This window comes from Phascolarctos cinereus, unplaced genomic scaffold (assembly GCF_003287225.1).
Source record: "Phascolarctos cinereus isolate Bilbo 61053 unplaced genomic scaffold, phaCin_HiC Scaffold_5;HRSCAF=322, whole genome shotgun sequence".
Taxonomy (NCBI): Eukaryota; Metazoa; Chordata; class Mammalia; order Diprotodontia; family Phascolarctidae; genus Phascolarctos; species Phascolarctos cinereus.
The window spans coordinates 368,946,121-368,964,183 of record NW_027555958.1 but is presented as its reverse complement, the minus strand read 5'-3'; the positions used below and the strand labels follow the sequence as shown (position 1 = coordinate 368,964,183).

The window sequence follows — 18,063 nt, the reverse complement described above, 5'->3', positions numbered from 1 at the left end:
ACCATGGATCGAAAAAAGAGCCAAGTCTTTGGTCAGGGGTTGGGAGCCTGTGGCCTCCAGGTCACATGTGTCCTCCACGCTGTAGGTTCCCCACCCCTGTTTTAGATCCTGACTTTCTTTCAAAAATCAATTTAAGTTTCATCTCCTTTGTTTCCCAGTTTCTCCAATGCTTACAGCACACCTGTACTGTCCATTTGCCACTTATTCTGTGCTAGGAAATGGTATTTGTTAAAGCCAAATCTGTCATAAATATTTCTTCATATCTTTATGTGTAAGACATAGCATCATATCTCTTGTTATCCCTAACCTAATATATATAATTAAAAAAAGTTGTTGAAGATGATGCCCTCAAGGAGTTTACTTACGAAATAAGACTAATGGTTGAGACCGTGAGTATAATAACAGTAGTGTAAATAATAAAATAGTATTGTTAGTTTGTAAAATAGAAGAGGAATTTATAGTCAAAAGAGTAAAGGGCACAGAAGCAGTTGGTAAAGATTTGGTATGTAGAAGAGATCACCTACTACAGTGCCCTCATTTTATAAATGAGGAACCTGAGGACCAAAGAGCTTAAATGACTAGCCTAGGGATACGTAAGGAAATAAATGACATAGCCAGGATTTGAACCCAAATCCTGTGCTTTTCTCCTTTATCATTCCTTGCAGGAAAAAATGAAAGCTGGGATACTTAAGCTGAGAGAGGAAGGGAAAGGATGTTCCTGGCTTAGAGAACAGCATAAAAAGGCATGAAAATGATACCAGAATTATTGTGGATGGATGTGTTTTTATTTGGCTGTAAGGTACAAGTTGTATGCAGGTATGTGCCTTTGTAAGAAAGCCTGATGTAAGAAAGCCGCTTTTAAGGAAAAAAAAATAGTGATTGAATATTTCACAAAAATATTTGTTGCAGAGGTCACTTAATTGTCAAAGAATTATAGAATATGAATTGATTGATCATCTAGTTTAACTCATATTTGAAAAAGCATTTGCTTTATGGCATCCAACAAGTAGAGTTGCCTGGTCTTTGCTGGAAGACTCTATCTACTTACTCTTATTTATTTCTTCTTATAGTAGGTCCCTCCACTTTTGGATAAATCTCATTGTTAGGTAATTTTTTCCTTACAGCAAATCTTAAATCTGCTTCTTTACAGCCTTCCCCCATTTCTCCTAAACTCATCCTCTGAAGCCAGGAAAAAAAGTCTAAGTTTACTCTTCAAATACTCAAAGACAACTGTTATGTTCTCCCCCTTCCCAAAGTCTCTTCTTTCCCAGGCTAGGTATCTCCAGTTCCATCAGGCCTTTTACCATCCTGTTTATCATTCTGGGTAAAGGGTAAACTTTCGCTAATGACCTTTTGAAAATACCACACTCAGAATTTCACTATACTCCAGATGTAGTTATGAGCAGATAACAGGGAGCAAGTATTCGTAAGTATTTTGAGTTAATAGGATACTTGACACTTGAATTATATATTTTCTACATCCAGTTTTAAAGTGTGTGTGTGTGTGTGTGTGTGTGTGTGTGTGTGTGTGTGTGTGTGTGTGTGTGTGTGAGAGAGAGAGGAGAGATTTTGTTTTTTAAATTAAAACATGTGTGACGCCTTTGAAATATGTTTTGGTACTGCAGAAGATGGGAAATCACTTTGAAAGTTGTTCTCTCTCTTCCTCTCCCTCTCTCTTAGGCTACTTAGGAATTGGTAGATTTGGAAAAGCAAGTGATTACAATTTTTATAATAACTATTAGATAATATTGCAAACATCAGTTTGCAGATGAGTATAGTGTGATTGACTTAGGAAAAGCTATACACATTTAATGAAATTGTAGGGTTTGGGCTGGGAAATGGTACTTTTACCATTAGTATAAGTAATACCATAAAAAGTGCTCATCATCAGGGGAAAAAAGTAGAGCATCTTTTGCAGTGTGTGCAGACCACATATCTTACAGGAGTCCAGTCTATGAATGAAAATTCTCCCCATTAAGGATTGTAAGCAAAGATTATATCTAAACAGAAACGAGCAGTTCTCATTCATCTCCTTTGGATCCCTCAGAAGAAGACCAGTAGCTCCTTTAAGTAGTGGTCAGAGCTATACTAATCTGTAAACCTGTAGGTGGTTTAGTCAGTCAGTCAGTGGATATTTATTAAGCACCTACGACATGCCAGTCACCGCGCTAAGTACTGGCAACACAAAAAGAGGCAAAAGACAGGTCCTGCCCTCAAGGAGCTCACAATCTAATGGGGGAGACCAGCAAACAAATATTTACAAACAAGCCATATACAGGAACAATTGGAAGTAATTAAAAGAGAGAAGGCACCATAATTAAGAGGGGTTAGGAAAGGCTTCCTGTAGAAGATAGGATTTTAGTTGGGACTTGAAGGAAGCCAGTAGGTGGAAATGAGAAGGGAGACGAATTATTCTAGGCATGGGGCACAGCTAGAGAAAATGTACGGAGCCCAGAGATGGAGTGTCTTGTTCATGGAACATCAAGGAGGCCAGTGTCACTTGGATTGAAAGTGGGAGTGGGGGAAGGGGGCAGTAATGTAAGAAGGGGTTAGAAGATTGGAAAGGTACGAAAGGGCTAAGTTATAAAAGGCTTTGAATGCCAAACAGAAAATTTTGTATTTGATCTTGAAGGCAATAAGGAACTGCTAGAAGAGTTTATTGAGGTGGGGGGCAGGAGTTGGGTGGGAGTGACATGGTAAGACTTGTGCTTTAGGAAGTTACTTTGGTGGCTGAATGGAGGATGGATTGGAGTGGGGAAAGACTTGAGGCAGACAGGCTCAATTGGCTGTTGCAAAAGTTCAAGAATGAGGTGATGAAGGCTTGTACCTTATATTCCAGGGATGTTGCAAAATTGAAACCGACAGGCCTTGGAAGCAGATTGGATTTGGGCAGAGATCTTCAAGAGTTAAGGATGACACCCACGTTGTGACCCTGAGGGACAGGGAGAGGGGGGTTGCCCTTGGACAGTAACAGGAGTGCAGAGAGGGTTTAGAGGGAACGATAGTGAGTTTAGTTTTGGATATTTTTAAGTCTACTGAACATGCAGTTTGAGATGTTGAGATGTCTGAAAGGCAATTGGAGATGGGGAATTGGCAGTCAGCAGAGAGGTTAAGACAAGTTGGTAGATTTGAGAATCATCAGCTTTATTGTTGTTCAGTCATGTCTGACTTTTCTGAGACCCCATGGACCACAGCAGGCCTTCTGTCCTCCATTATCTCCCAAAGTCTTTCTAAGCTCATGAGGTTTGTTGCTTCCATGACACTCATCTCATCCTCCAATGAGTCCTGACGTCTCCTTATGTGGCCAAAGTATTTAAGCTTCATCTTTAGTATTTGTCCTTACAATGAATAGTCAAATATAATTTCTTTAAATATTGATTGATTTGATCTGCTTGCTGTCCAGGAAACTCTCAAAAGTCTTCTCCAGCACCATAATTCTAAAACATTGATTCTGTGGTGCTCAGCTTTCCTTTGCAGTGCAGCTCTCACAACCAGACATTGCTACTGTAAAACCATAGCCTTGGCTGTGTGGACCTTTGTCAGCAATGTGATATTTCTGCTTTTTAGTATGCTGTCCAGGTTTGTCATAGCTTTCCTTCCAAAGAAGCAGCTCTTTTAATTACATGGCTGCAGTCACTGTCTACAATGATCTTTGAGCCCAATATAAATTTGACATCTTCAGCAGAGAGATAGTAATTAAATCCATGGGAGCTGATGCAATCAGCAAGTGAAATAGTATAGAGAGAAAAGAGGAGGGCCCAGGAGAGAACCCTGTTTGATACCTGTAGTAAGAGGGCATGACCTCAATGAAATTCCAGCAAATGAAACTGGAGTATCCAGGAGAGGTTGATCAACAGTGTCAAAGCTTACAGAGAGGTCAAGAAGAATGAGGATTGAAAAAAAGACCATTGGATTTGGCAGCAGAGAGATCATTAGTAACTTTGTACAGAGCCAGCTTAATGGAATGATAAGGTCAGAAGCCAGGTCCTAAGGGTTTAAGAAGAGAGTGAGAGGAGAGAAAGTGGAGGCACCTGTTGTAGAAGGCCTTTTCAAGTTTAGCCACAAAGAGTGAGAGATATCTAGGAAGATAATGGTGATGGAAGGATAGGGGGACATGGGCATGATTGTAAGGCAGTAAGGAAGGAGCCAGTAGGTAAAGAAAGATTGAAGAGAAGTGATAGAGTGGGGATTGCAGAAGGAACAATCTGTTGAGAGGAGACAGGATAGAATGGAATTGCTTGTTGAGCAGGTAAAGTTAACCTTGGTAATAAATTTCTTGTGAGACAGAAGGAGGGGATAGTGGTAGAAGGCATAAGGTTGATATAAGAAGAGGTGGCTCATTGCAAATGGCCTTTTTTATGAAGTATATACAGTATACAGGTTTATGAAAAGTACTGGCTCACAAAAGTGAAATTTTGTGTGAAATGTATAAGAATATATACCTCTTTGTTTATAAAAAGTGCTGGTTCATGTGAATGGCCTGTTGTGTGAAGGGTATGAAGATAATTAACCTCTTTGTATGTAAAAAGTGCTGAAGTATGATGTATCTGAAACTGATAAGTAATGTAGTACAAGTGGAATAAGTACTAAATGTGGATTCAGAGCATCAGAAATACCAGCTGTGGCTCTTGTTACCTTTATGACCTTGGGCAAGTCACTTAACCTCTTTGAGTGTAACTACGTTTCTTCATCTCTAAAATTAGGGGGTTGTATTAAGTGGCCTCTGAGGCCAGCTCTAAAGCTATTATCTCTATAAGGAATTTACTTTTTTTTATTTTAGGGTGGTCTTCACAACATCCTCTCCAGTCACTCCTAGCTGGCTATCAATGCAGTTATAATGATGATCACATTTCTTATGGAGAGATGGGAGTTCCAGTTCCTCCTTTTGGGTGTACCTTTTCTACTGGTAAGGCCTTTGCCACCTTAAAAGAAATAAATTAGAACTATGTTAGGCCTGAGTAGAAATTTGTCTGTTTCATACTTATACTATGCTAAGAAGTTTTTTTTAAAAGAAACTTAGGGGATAGAGGTTTTAAAAAATAATAAATATATTCTCTAAAATAGCTGTATCTCAAAAAAGTAAAGTTAAAAGCTGCCAATTTCCCAAAGCCCCTGGTTTCCACTGGGTATGGTAAGGCTAAAGGCACCTGGCTTGGCCTGTCCACACCCCACCTCCCAAGCTGTAGCACTTTGAGAAAGAAGAAAAGATGCTGTGCTATAGTAACATAAGTGTTCTCGCACTTGCAGAAAGAAGTTCTTCCAAGGTATATCTTCTTATTCCAAAGACGTAAATACATTGGGGAAAACATTAATTCACAACTTCAGAAATTTGTGTTCCTATGTACTGAGTACTGTAGGGATTACAAAGCATATGAGGACGTGGATGCCTGTCCACAAGGAGCTCACAATTTAGGGAGGGAGGAACATGAGTTTAAGAATTAGTTCTAGGAATATTTTCTTTCCATTTAATAATAATCCTCTTATTTCTAATATTCTTTATTGAGAAGCAGTATAGTAGAGTGGATAGAAAGCTAGCCTTGGAGTCAGAAAGACACAGGTCATTTCTTGCTGTTGTACTTCATGAAGGGTATTCTCCACACTAATAAAATCACAGGTACAGACCAAAAAAAAAATCTTTCATCAGTGTATCATTTGTAGGCAGGTAATGGAGTTAGCCAGTGGATTGTTTTTTGGTTTATTTTGTTTTTTTACTGTTGCATATTTTTTAGTGAATATACCTGTTCTTGGTCAGTTCCATATATTTATTTTCCTAAATCATTTTAGGAACAGACAAATGGTGTTTATGCGTAGGCAAAAATGAATAGAGTTAATTAATAGAGAAAATGTAGGGCTTGTAGAAGGAAAACCTGAAATTATCATTCACCTCTTCAATGAGTTAAATTATTAGTGGTCAAATTACAACTTTTTCTAAGTAGCAAATTTGATTGTTGACATCTGTCCGAATTAATTCAGCCCTTCTTTTAAGAGTAAGTTGTGAATTGTATCAACTAGTGCAATCATTTGGCCTTATCTAAGACCACTAAAATTAGGTTTAAAAAACTGATTTTACAATTCTAAGGATTGGAAGAGTCTGTAGTGTTATTTATAAATTGCCATTGTGTGGGATAGAGACCACTTACCCAAATAAAAATTCAGAGGTTTTTCTCAGTATAAACAGAGAAGTTTTATTTTAGCAAGTCTCCATCGAGAATTGGGCATCACCTAAGCAGCGCAGATTGGAGGAGGCAGGCTCCAAGCCGCAAACAAGCAGTTATATACCCTTAGACAAACAACTCTAAGAAAGCCCCCCTCCCACTTGTTTACCTGAATCTCTTTGTCCCCATTGGCTGAGGTAAGAGACAAACAACTTTGCAGGCACTAAGCGATACATTTTACCCAAAACAAGCTTGGAAGCTAGCAGATTGCCTTATTTGGCAAAGATAAGACTGGGGTAGTTGTTACAAAACAAGGGAGGGGGTGGGCAGCTGGTGTAGGACTTTATTTCCCCCAAAACATAAGATTTACAGGAAAGTGAAACCTAGGCCCAGCTCATGTTAAAACTTTACTGCATTTTTGGAGCATAGCTTCCATTTTATATAAGAAACTTTCGGTTGTCCCACACACCATGGATAAGTATGAATTCATTGTTAAATATGAGTTCAGATTTTATTAGAAATTTGAGTAAATACAAGGAGGCCTTGTGGAAATCTTACGGAAACTTTGTCTTCAAATTAATCCCTACCTTAACTCCTGACATTTGATTTGTATCATCTTTTTCATTCTCAAGTAGATTTTCTCCATAGTTTTTAATTCTTCCTGATACAATTGTTTTATTTTTACATCTTTAACCTATACTTTTGGTGGTAGTGTTCATGTTGGTCTTTACCTTTTTCTTCTTTAGCTCCCAACTTGGAGCACATCCTTGCAGTGGCCAATGAAGAAGGCTTTGTGAGATTATATAACACAGAATCTCGCACTTGCAGAAAGAAGTTCTTCCAAGGTATATCTTCTTAGTCCAAAGACTTAAACACATTGGGGAAAACATTAATTCACAACTTCAAAAATTTGTGTTCCTATGTACTGAGTACTGTAGGGATTACAAAGCATATGAGGACGTGGATGCCTGTCCACAAGGAGCTCACAATCTAGGGAGGGAGAAATAAGACAAGCATAGAAATAGCTATATTACGAAGTAGAATGTAAAACTAATTTGTTGGTGGTATATAGGATGAATTCAAGAGTAGAGTAGGATGATCAGTTAAGAGACTATTTTAATAGTTCAGGTAAGATAGGGACAGCATAAGCTAATAAGGTGGTTGTGGGAATTGGGTGGAAGAAATGGATTTGAGAGATTTTGAAGGGAAACTTGATAAGATCTGACAACTTTTGCCAGACTGTATTTGAATGCTATAGAAGTAGTGGAGATATTGGGCCAGAAACAAGAAATTCAAGTTTTAATATCAGATTTGCTGCAAACTATAATTTCTGTGTGTGTGTATAAAATTTCTAACTTTAGTATCATTTGCATTCTAACTACTTAGAAAATGGACGTGTTTGGTATTTATTTGTTCATTCACTATTTATATGGACTAATAGTGGTTGTTGCTCTGACTACTGATCTTATACTACTTTTCTAATTTGTTTATTCTCAAAAAGAATGGATGAGCTTGTCTAAAACAAGGGCCAGAGTCAAGATAGTGGTGACTGTGGGAGCAAGACAGTAAACTGATATAGAAGTGGTGATGAAGCAGTGACAGGTCACATTATGTCCTCAGTTTGTCTCTAGAACTGCCAGAATGGGGGCAGCTAGGTGGCACAGTGGATAGAGCACTGGCCCTGAAGTCAGGAAGACCTGTGTTCAAATACGGCCTCAGACCAAACGCTTGACACTTACTAGCTGTGTGACCCTGGGCAAATCACTTAACCCCAATTGCCTTAAAAAAAAAAAAAGACTGCCAGAATGATTAGAGTACTATTAGTGTGGTTCCCAAAGGCACAGTTCTAGTTACTTCTTACCTCTCTTTTCTTTGTGTAGAGTGGATGGCCCATTGGAATGCTATCTTTGACCTGGCCTGGGTCCCTGGAGAGCACAGACTTGTAAGTGACTTTCTTGTTGGTACTAAATAAACACTGGTAAGCTGCTGACTAAACTGTGGTCCCTTATTTCTGGAAGGTCACAGCATCAGGAGATCAGACAGCCAAGATCTGGGATGTGAAAGCTGGTGAGCTCATTGGAGTTTGCAAAGGTCATCAATGTAGCCTCAAGTCAGTTTCCTTTTCTAAATTTGAGAAAGGTGAGCGTTTATAACTAATTCTTTCTACCGTATCCTGATGAAGAGTTTGATTTGGCGTCAAGGTATCTTGCCTCTGCTATTTATGATTTTTGTTGCTGTAAGCAAGTCACTTAGCTTCTGGGCTTCAGTTGTTTCCTGTATTACAAAGTACAAATACTAAGGCTGATATAACATCAAACACAGACAGTTCTTGCTTTTATGTAAACTCTCATTCTGCAAATTCAACAGGAGCAAGGGGCAGGCACTGAAGCCTTCAGGCTGGGTGGGTGCAGAGCTTCAGACAGGGGAGGAGGAGGTTTATGGTAAGTGAGAACTAGCTGTACAGGGGAGGCCCTATTTAAATAGAGAAAAATGCAGAGAATCTGTGTTCAACCCTATAAACAGTCAACCTCACTCTCCTTTTCTTTCTAGTGATCCCTATATCACAGGAATTGAAACAGTCCTCTGGACTTAGTACTGACGGGGTTGAGGTTCCCACATCTCCACACTAGAAAAAAGTGCTGAGGGCCAATAGAGCATTAACTCCTTAACCCACACTAAGGGTCTACATGTATAGTGAAAAACAAGGCCTGGATTTGCTCCTATACTTTCCTTAGTTCCCAATTTTACTTTAAGAGTAATGAGTTAACTCATTACATTGCTGCTTGCTCAAATTCCAGCCCCCTCCTAACTCGGCCCTGCAATTTACCATTCTGTCATTGCTGCCTTGGTCCATACACAGGCCTCTCTCTGAACAACCCAGTCTGTCCTCTAAGTTTAGTCCCTTTTAGTGTCATTCTGTCCACATGTTTCTGCTCTGCCCCTCATCAATCAATCAATCAATCGATGTCTCCCTTATTGTGGTAGTAAAAGGGCAGGGAGGTGGTGCAGGTACCACATGCTAGACCTGGTTATGTCTTATCAGTGTGTTAACCTTGTTCAAGTAGCTTGGGAATGTAAAGAAAACCTTCTCCTAGGTACGCTCTCTACACATATAGAGCAATTTTGAGAGTTTCATTTCTATGGAAATGGCAATTACTTTTAGGTACAAGTGGACATGTAACTGAGCTACTGTACTAGTTTGTTCATCTAAAAGTCACTTCATATTTTGTTTGCCTGCTGCTTCATATTTGTTTGCCTGCTGCTTCATATTTGTTTGCCTGGTGCTGATGTTAACAGTGACAGTCCCTCAAGGGATACAGTTTTGATTTTCCCACAGCTTTTCAGAAGCAAAGCTGTTTTATAAAGTATAGACACACCTATAGCAGAGTTGATTCTGAGTTCCTCTGTAAAAAGAAATTTGATTTTTTTAAAAACCTGAAATTTGAGGCTTAAAGCCCCTAACAAGAATTGACTAAAGAATAAAAAGCATGCCTAAAGCCTTGTTTCCTTTAAGGTATTTTGTTGATAATTTTTGTTTGTGGTGTGGAAAGAGCTACTGGTTCAACACTTTTAGCCAATGGCTTACATTTTAGGATTATTCATTCTCTTGCATTTTCTGAGTACCAGTTTTGATTCACAAGTGTGTGTACTGTAGCTGAGGGAAACAAGCCTGGATTTAAGCAGGCTTAGAATCAGAGAACTGGATTTGAATCTGAGCTCTGCCATGGAACCCTGGGTAAAGCACTGAGGCCAAATACAAGAGTTGAACTAGATAACTGGTGATTTCCCTTCCAAAGGAGATTATGTGATTAAGTGATCTCTTAGATCCCTTTCAATTATAAATCCTGTGATTTCCTTGGATGATGAAGAATTGACTCCATGTATATATGTATGTATATGTATGTATCTATGTATGTGTGCATACACATACAAATCAGTTGATCAGCAGGCATTTATTAAATGTCTGCTATATACTAGGCACTATGCTGGTCATTGGGAATTCATATGGAAGAGTATAATAGCCTCTGACCATAAGGGGCTTACACGTGTGTGTGTGTGTGTGTGTGTGTGTGTGTGTGTGAGATTTCTTAAACAGCAACTCCTTTTTTTTGCAGCCGTCTTCTGTAGTGGTGGAAGAGATGGCAACATTATGGTCTGGGACACTAGATGCAGTAAGAAAGGTAGCAGTTCTATTTTAACTTTGGCAAATGTGGGAACTCTTTCTTTAATCTTATTACAGTATCTGGAATGAAATGTAGAATGATCTTTTCCAGTGACCACTAGGGGGAATGTGTGTTCACACAACTTAAGAAATCTCTAATAATCATTGAGAGCATCATCTGTTGAAATTTTTAGATTTCCTTCAGGACTAAGTTTTAAGGGAGTACAGGTTCAAAATGTTGCATACATTATCAGATGTAGTTACTGGCGATTTTTCTTACTTGCTTTTCTTTGTTACAAAGGAGGGCTTGTTGGGTAAGAGGAATATAGAGAAATGACAGATATAAAAGCAATCACTATCATTAGAACACATTTTTAAAAAGCAAATTAATCTGCAAGCTGTAGCAAAGGATTTAATTAAAGCTATAAACTAGGATGAAGAAGAGTGAAAGTTCCCTTAATTTTAATTTAAATAACTTGCTTTTAGAGATTTGGACTAAATTAAATGCAAAATCAAATTACTTGTAATCCTGTTAATTAGAAAGCTTTGTAACAGCATCTTTCTGTTATTTTACACCTAGACTGTGACTTTTATTGATTCTATCATGTTCTATTTACTTTTTTTCTTTAGTACACTAAAAATATTTTACTAAATGTAGTACAGCTATCTTTAGCGCTAATTTTGCTTACCTAATCACAAATGAATGAAATCAGAGGGAAGCTCTTTCTGTGATTCCATTCTTTTCATTGTTAAGACTCAATATGAGATCAAATATCATAAAACTCGAACAAAATTTACTGGAATATCTTTCAGATGGATTTTATAGACAAGTGAATCAGATCAGTGGGGCTCACAACACTTCGGACAAACCAACCCCACTGAAGTCCAAGAAGAAGCAGATTTCAAGAGGCCTTGCTCCTTCTGTGGTAGGTTCTGAAGATTTCTAAACCTTTTTACATCTTATTTAAGGAATTGTTATCTAGGCTTACCATGGTGGCTTGGAATTAAGTTGAACTTTGTTCAGTTGTCAGTGCCATACTGTGGTAGACATTGTGAACACAAAAAATAAATACTCTGTGCCCTTAAAGGAGCACATATTCTCCTGGGAAGATAATATGGACACAAATAAGTAAAAACAAGGTGCTTAAGGCTGAATAAATAATTAATAAATGGGCAATCTGGAAGACTTTGTGGAGGTGGTAGCACATAGCTAAGATTTGAATGGAAAGGATTCTGAAAAGGAGAGGTGAAGATGAAGTGTGTCCTGGGCATGAGACTATATTTGTGCAAATGTACAGAGGCTAGATGGACTGTTGAGTTGGGGAATAGAATGTATAGTACATCAAAGAGAACAATATGAAATAAAGGAGAAGAGAGGTAGACTTGAGCTACTTTGTGGCATGTCCTTAATGCTAGGTTGAGTAGTATTTCAGAGGCATTTAGGAACTAGTGAAGGTTTTTGAGAAGGGGCTATCATAGTTGGAGCAGTGCCTTAGGAAGGGTATTTTTGACAACAATTTGAGAATAGATTGGAGAGGGGAGAGACTGGAGACAAGGAAACCAACAGGGAGGGTGATCATCTGTGTAAGAGGTGATAAAGGTCTGAATGAGGGTCCTGAAGGTTGAGTGAAGCTCCTGAGGGTGTGTTGTTTATTGTTTTCTGAGCACCTAAGAATTAAGGTTCTGTCTTAACTATGGCTCCTACTTTCTAGCAACTTATATTTCAATATTACATATGAGGCATATTACATATTTCTTTCCTTTTTGATCTGTTTCTTTTCTAATTGTTGATTGGTTGTTGTCTTTTATTCTCGAAGAGGACCTAAAGGACATCACTATGTTGGAGTCAAGTTACATTGTGTCTGACTGGCTGATCAGATCAATACGAGCTTGGAATGCTTTGTAGGGTTGGGCACTGATAGTCCATATGAATATTTGGGGTAGATTTCAAGAATATGTTATAAAGAAGAGCAATTGCTAGGACATTTGATTTCAAGGCACTATATCATAGATAGGGTATAGACTAGAAGCTACTTCTGCTAGATTCTGTCTATCAAGGAAAGAAGATGAAAATTAGAAAACTAGGTAAGATGAAGATAGTTAATGAAGACATTAATGCTGTCAGCATCAGAATCCGAAGGAACTGGCTTCTTTTTTTTCTTTCCCCTTGTCTTGTTAGGACTTCCAACAGAGTGTAACAGTGGTCCTGTTTCAAGATGAGCACACACTAGTGTCAGCAGGAGCTGTGGATGGGTAAGAGTATGGTTTGTACTACCTTAGAACAAACCCTCTTTGATGGAAGTGTGATAGGGAAACAACGTAGTGCCATTACAATTCTACATATATCCTCTGATAGGGTGAATAGCTTAACTGAAACCAGAACACCAGTAAATCAATCTAGTTTGGTCTCTTCTATGCTGAGAACAAGAGAGATAAAATAGTTCACATACTTACAGGTCCTTTAAGATTTACAAAACACTTTTTCATACCAAACTTGTGAGTTAGATTGCAGAAGTATTTTAATCTGTATTTTGTATATGAGGAATTGGCTTCATAGAGGCCTTGGTTGCACAGCTCGTAAATATTAAAGTCAGGACTGAAATTTAGCCAAGTTTTATGACTCTTAGGACTAGTACTTTTAATTCTGTGCTACAATAATCTATCCTTATTTTAACTGCCAGAGTTCCTAGTATTTGAGGATTAGACATCTATGTTTCTGGGTTTAAGAATAAAACCTCTGTCCGGTTCTTTGCCACCACAAAAAGAGCTGCTGTGAATATTTTTGTGAATATGGGTCCTTGTCCTTTTCCTTTTATCTTTTTGGGATACAGACCTAGTTAGTGATATTGCTGGGTCAAAGGGTATGCTCTTTGGACATAGTTCTAGGTTGTTCTCCAGAATGGCTGGACCAGTCCATCAATGCATTAGTGCCCCTATATTTCCACATCCCCCCCCCAGCATTTGTCATTATCCTTTTCTATCACATTAGTCAATCTGATAACTGTGATGGGCTACCTCAGAATTGTCTTAATTTGCATTTCTCTAATCAGTAGTGATTTAGAGCATTTTTTTCATCTGACTATTGGTAGCTTTGATTTCTTCTAAAAACTGCCTGTTTCCTTTGACCATTTATCAATTGGGAATGGAGGGATTAATTTAAGGGTGAAGAGAACCTATGGAAATAGGGTTTCCTTAAAATAACTTAAACAAAAAGAAAGTCATATTAGAGACAAGGGTAAAAATATTAACCTAACTCATAACTTTACATATGAATTGATTAAATAATCCAATAAAACAAGAGATACAAATTGAATAAGAAAACAAAACCCCAAAATCTCTTATCAGTTTTGTTAAGAGTTTTTCCCCTCTTCATTCTTTTTTTTCTTTAAAAAATAGTCTTTGTTATATGGAGTGACTCCTGGTGAAAGGAGAGGGGTACTAGAAGAAATAAGTCAATGTAACAACAAATTATATCAATAAAAATTTTAAAAGAAAGTGTTGTGGTAAAAGAATAAAACATCTGTGTGACCTGGAAGAAGAAAACTGATTATTTCAGATTTTTTTTTTGTTTTTAACATTTTTGATTGGAGCCCTCTGGCTGCTTTTCCAACCTAACAATAAGGTCTCGGTATCTTTTGGGTGTGTACATTTCAAGGATCTGTGATTTTGTTGGTGTGGGTATTCAGTTGCCTGATGCAGATCCTAATCACTTTAATGACTTTGTAAGCCATCCTTGTGAATTTGGCCGTCAGTCTGATGATAAGCCTCTTTGCATATTAGTCCTTGGACAAAATCTAAAGACTACCACTGTTACATAAAGCTTTTCCCATATTGTTAGGAACTTCTAGACCTTATGCCCTGGAAGCATAACCTTGAGAACCAAGGGTTTCTGCTATGCCGTAGTAAAGCATTGGGTAGGAGTAAAGAATCAAAAGTGTCCACAGTAATTCTTTTGCCTCTTTCTGGATTGCTAAAGAAATCAGTCGGCTTGGATTTGCTAGTAACTATTGATTATATTACTCTGTTGGGAAGGGGAAAAGGTCAAAAATCATATTACTTCATGGAGGTGTATTTGTTTCGTGTTTCTGCATAAACTTTTTGAAAACAGGAGCTATGATTTTTCCCTTATTATCCATAGTTCCTACTACAGAAGTTTAACGTTTGTTCAGTCTATGAGATGTTGGCTTTCTGCCCTCTAGAAGCTGGCATCTTTCGAGAAACTGAAGTCATAGATGTCAAAGGGAAATTGACTTCATTTATTAGTTATGTTTAGTTCACTACTGTTTGTTAGTCTGTTTTTGTACAGAGGTACTATGTACTAATACTTTATTTTCAGATTGTCAGTTTATTTGAAGTGGAATATTAAGACAATTATTTAGTTTCTTATGTTATCTAAACATTTCAAGGAACAGCTTATAGTCTCAATTAAATTATTATTTAAGATCTCTAAAGAAATAACCTTAGCTATCACACCATTTACCAGTGTTGAAGGATATGTGTTGAGTATTATAGGCTGAGAAAGTGCTTTCTGAAAACAATGGGATAAGTATTATCAAGAGCAACCTTCTTCCTTTTCCTTTCCCTTCAAGTAAACTGCAAGGTAACTGCTTTCTTTGGGTCAGATCACATCTGTTTCCCTTTTGTCAAACAAAGCTTCACAGTCAGCTGTCTATATAAACTCTCAGTCAACATTTCTCAATGAGAATTCTTCAATATACCTGGTGGAGGTGCCAGAGGAGTTCTGCCAAAAGTCATCCTAAACTTGGTAGGTGTGAAGAAAATTGGAGAGGGGACAAAACTGCTCTAAAAATATCCTGTCTTGGCTTTCAGAGTGGTCAAAGTGTGGGATCTGCGCAAGAATTATACTACCTTTCGACAGGAGCCTCTGGCATGCAAATTCTTCCCATACCCAGGGAGTAGCACACGAAAACTAGGTGAGTAAGCCTTTGCTTGGGCAACATGACCTCAGGGGAACCAGGGGAGTTTCAAGCTTAAAAAATGAACAAACATGTCACATTAACCAACCATTTCTTTAGTTATATAATTGAAAGAGTTGCCCTTGGGAATTTTTGGTTTACACGCTCTGGGGTTGTTGGGTTGCTGTTGTTGTTCAGTCCTTTGAGAGCATAAAAAACTTAATATCTAGAAATTTCTGGGATTTGAAGTCATCTTTCTCTCCCTGTTAAAGAAAAGATTCTCTGTCCTGGAAGAAGCAAAAATCGGATCGTTGTTTTGGCATGATCTATTCATAATTGTGATCCATTTTTATCACTAAACTACTGCTAGTGCTGCCCACTCTTACCAGTGGCCTGCTGATGGAAGTCTTCTTTCTTCAGGGTACTCAAGTTTAATTTTGGACTCTACTGGCTCTACTCTGTTTGCTAACTGCACAGATGATAACATCTATGTTTTCAATATGACAGGATTAAAGACTTCTCCAGGTAAGACAGTGGTGTGTCATTGAAATGACTCAGGAAGTTGAAGACAATTGAATGTTTCCATTCAGAGTCAATTGCCAATTTAACCTATTTAAAGACTTTTAGACTTTTCAGGAATTTTTTTTTTACAAATATACCCACTTGACTTTAATTTTTTTTTATCAAATGTTTAAGATTTGTTTGTATTATACATAATGGTCTAAACAGTGATAAAATAGCCTAGAAAACGCATTTAGCATCTTCTTTTCCACCATTAGCACCTTCTCCACCATTTATATTGTACCATAGTGTTAGATTTAGTCCGGATATTTCATTTACTTTTTTCTGGGCTCCTGAACTAATTTGAGTGTTTTATGATCTGTTTACACAAAAAAATGACATTATTCTTTAGGAAATCTAAATGATACTGAAACATTAGATTATTCATTCAAAAGTGTCTTGGGTATCTAATAAGTACAGTGCACTGTTCTGGTACCTTGCAGCATACAGGAACGAACAATATATGGCCCTTGATCTTAAGGAGCTTGTAGTGTGTTCAGAATATGTCATTTGTTATGTTATGGTCACATGTGTACATGTTTTAAATGTATAATCCTAACTGAAAGGGTCAAGGAAGGCTGTGAAGAGGAGGTAGCATGTAAACTACTCCTTCAAGGAGATAAGTGGGATTTAACCAGGAGATGGGAGGAGGGGTATAGAACAATCAAGGCAGAGGAAATGAAACAGAAGCAAGAAATAATGGTGGAGGGGCAGCTAGGTGGCAAAGTGGACAGAGCTCTGGCCTTGGAGTCAGGAGGACTTAAGTTCAAATTTGGCCTCAGACACTTGACACTTACTAGCTGTGAGACACTGGGCAAATCACTTAACCCCGATTTCCTAAGCATTATGAGGAATGGTTAGTAAACCTACTTTGGCTAACATGAAAAAGGAGTAAGGGGAAGTTTGGTCAAAAGAGTAGTTCGGTTTATTTAGATCATGGAAGACCTTTAATGCCATGTTAGGGACTTTAAAATTTATTCAGTAGTAAGTATACTTTAAGAAAATTCCCCTGGCTAAAAGTATATAAGATGTATAAAATGGACTGAGGAGAGAGACTAAAAGTGGGGAGACTTCTTAATGGTCTGTTCCCAGAGTTGAAAGTAATGAGAACCAGAACTAGCGTTTTGACCTTGGCAAAGGAGAATCTGGAAATGAGTGTGAAAAAGACTTAGAGGTAAAGTCTATGTGACAGTTGGAAGAACTCCAGATATTTAGCTAGAGAACAGAAAATTAAGTAAGTACAATTACTGTTTTCATAAGTTATAAGGAACTCATGGGGGAAGGAGTTTAGGACTGCTCAGAGAGAGCAATATTAGGAGTGATTGGTGAAAGCTGTAGAGAGGCAGGTTTAGATTTGATATAAGGAAAAATTGAGCTTCTGAAGGGTTGTAATGGGTTCCATCTCACTGAAGGTCTTCAAGTGGGAACCAGATAATTGCTTGTCAGAGATATCATAAGGTGGGGTGGGGAAGGGGGTATGGATTGGATTATACCTCTAAGCTTTTATACATCTGTGACTTAGTGACTTATTAGACATGAGGGTGTGGGAGAAGGAGGAGTCCAAAGTTGTTTGGAGCCTTGATGAATAAAAAGATGCTAGTGTTATTAATAGAAATGGGGAAATTCAGAACATAGGGTTGGGGTTTTTGTTTGTTTCACTTGGCAAAAGATAACTTCTAATATGACTAGACTGAGTTTCAAATGTTGATAGATCATTCAAGTGACAGAGCTCAGCAAATAGTTGAAGATACAGCCCTGGATCTTGGGAGAAGAAAGTTGAGAAGATGCAAATTTGTGACATCCATATAAAAGATGATAGTTGAAACCGTGAAAATGGATGAGCTTGCTAAGAGAATGCTTGTAAAGAAAAGGGGCTCATGGACAGAACTCTGACATTTTAGGGGTGAGGAAGGGTAGGGGGGAAAGTGACAGCTAAAGAGGAGAGAAGTAGAGATACAGAGAAATTATGAGGTATGGAAAGTTGAAGGAGTTTATGATCTCAGTAGTAAGCGAGGTCACTGAGAATGATTTCAAAGTAAAATAAAGATGTCCTCAGGAGACAGCCAGGTTTTGGCAGTGATGAGGAGAGGGAAGGAAATTCTGACTATATATCATTTGAAATTTTTTTTCTGTTGTTTTAAGTATCTGTGAACCCTTCTGGGCATGTCCTGAGGTGAGTAGCTATTGGTTTACTATACAATACTAGCTGATTGGCGATAGCCCTGAAAGTACTATAGGAGCCCAAATAAGCAAAGATTAAGCCCACCAT

General features: G+C 38.0%; 1 protein-coding gene across 3 annotated transcripts in view; it reads left to right on the top strand.

Annotated features, from left to right (window-relative positions):
- The window catches only part of DTL (denticleless E3 ubiquitin protein ligase adapter), a 45,359-nt gene that overhangs the window by 4,551 nt on the left and 22,745 nt on the right, over positions 1 to 18,063 (top strand). For all 3 annotated transcript variants that reach the window (XM_021007902.2, XM_021007895.2, XM_021007899.2), the window contains exons 2-10: positions 4,781 to 4,906; positions 6,902 to 7,000; positions 8,036 to 8,097; positions 8,174 to 8,294; positions 10,271 to 10,336; positions 11,131 to 11,243; positions 12,497 to 12,570; positions 15,148 to 15,251; positions 15,654 to 15,758. In XM_021007902.2, coding sequence (XP_020863561.1) covers positions 4,781 to 4,906; positions 6,902 to 7,000; positions 8,036 to 8,097; positions 8,174 to 8,294; positions 10,271 to 10,336; positions 11,131 to 11,243; positions 12,497 to 12,570; positions 15,148 to 15,251; positions 15,654 to 15,758 — 870 coding nt within the window. The remainder of the gene's footprint in view (positions 1 to 4,780; positions 4,907 to 6,901; positions 7,001 to 8,035; positions 8,098 to 8,173; positions 8,295 to 10,270; positions 10,337 to 11,130; positions 11,244 to 12,496; positions 12,571 to 15,147; positions 15,252 to 15,653; positions 15,759 to 18,063) is intronic.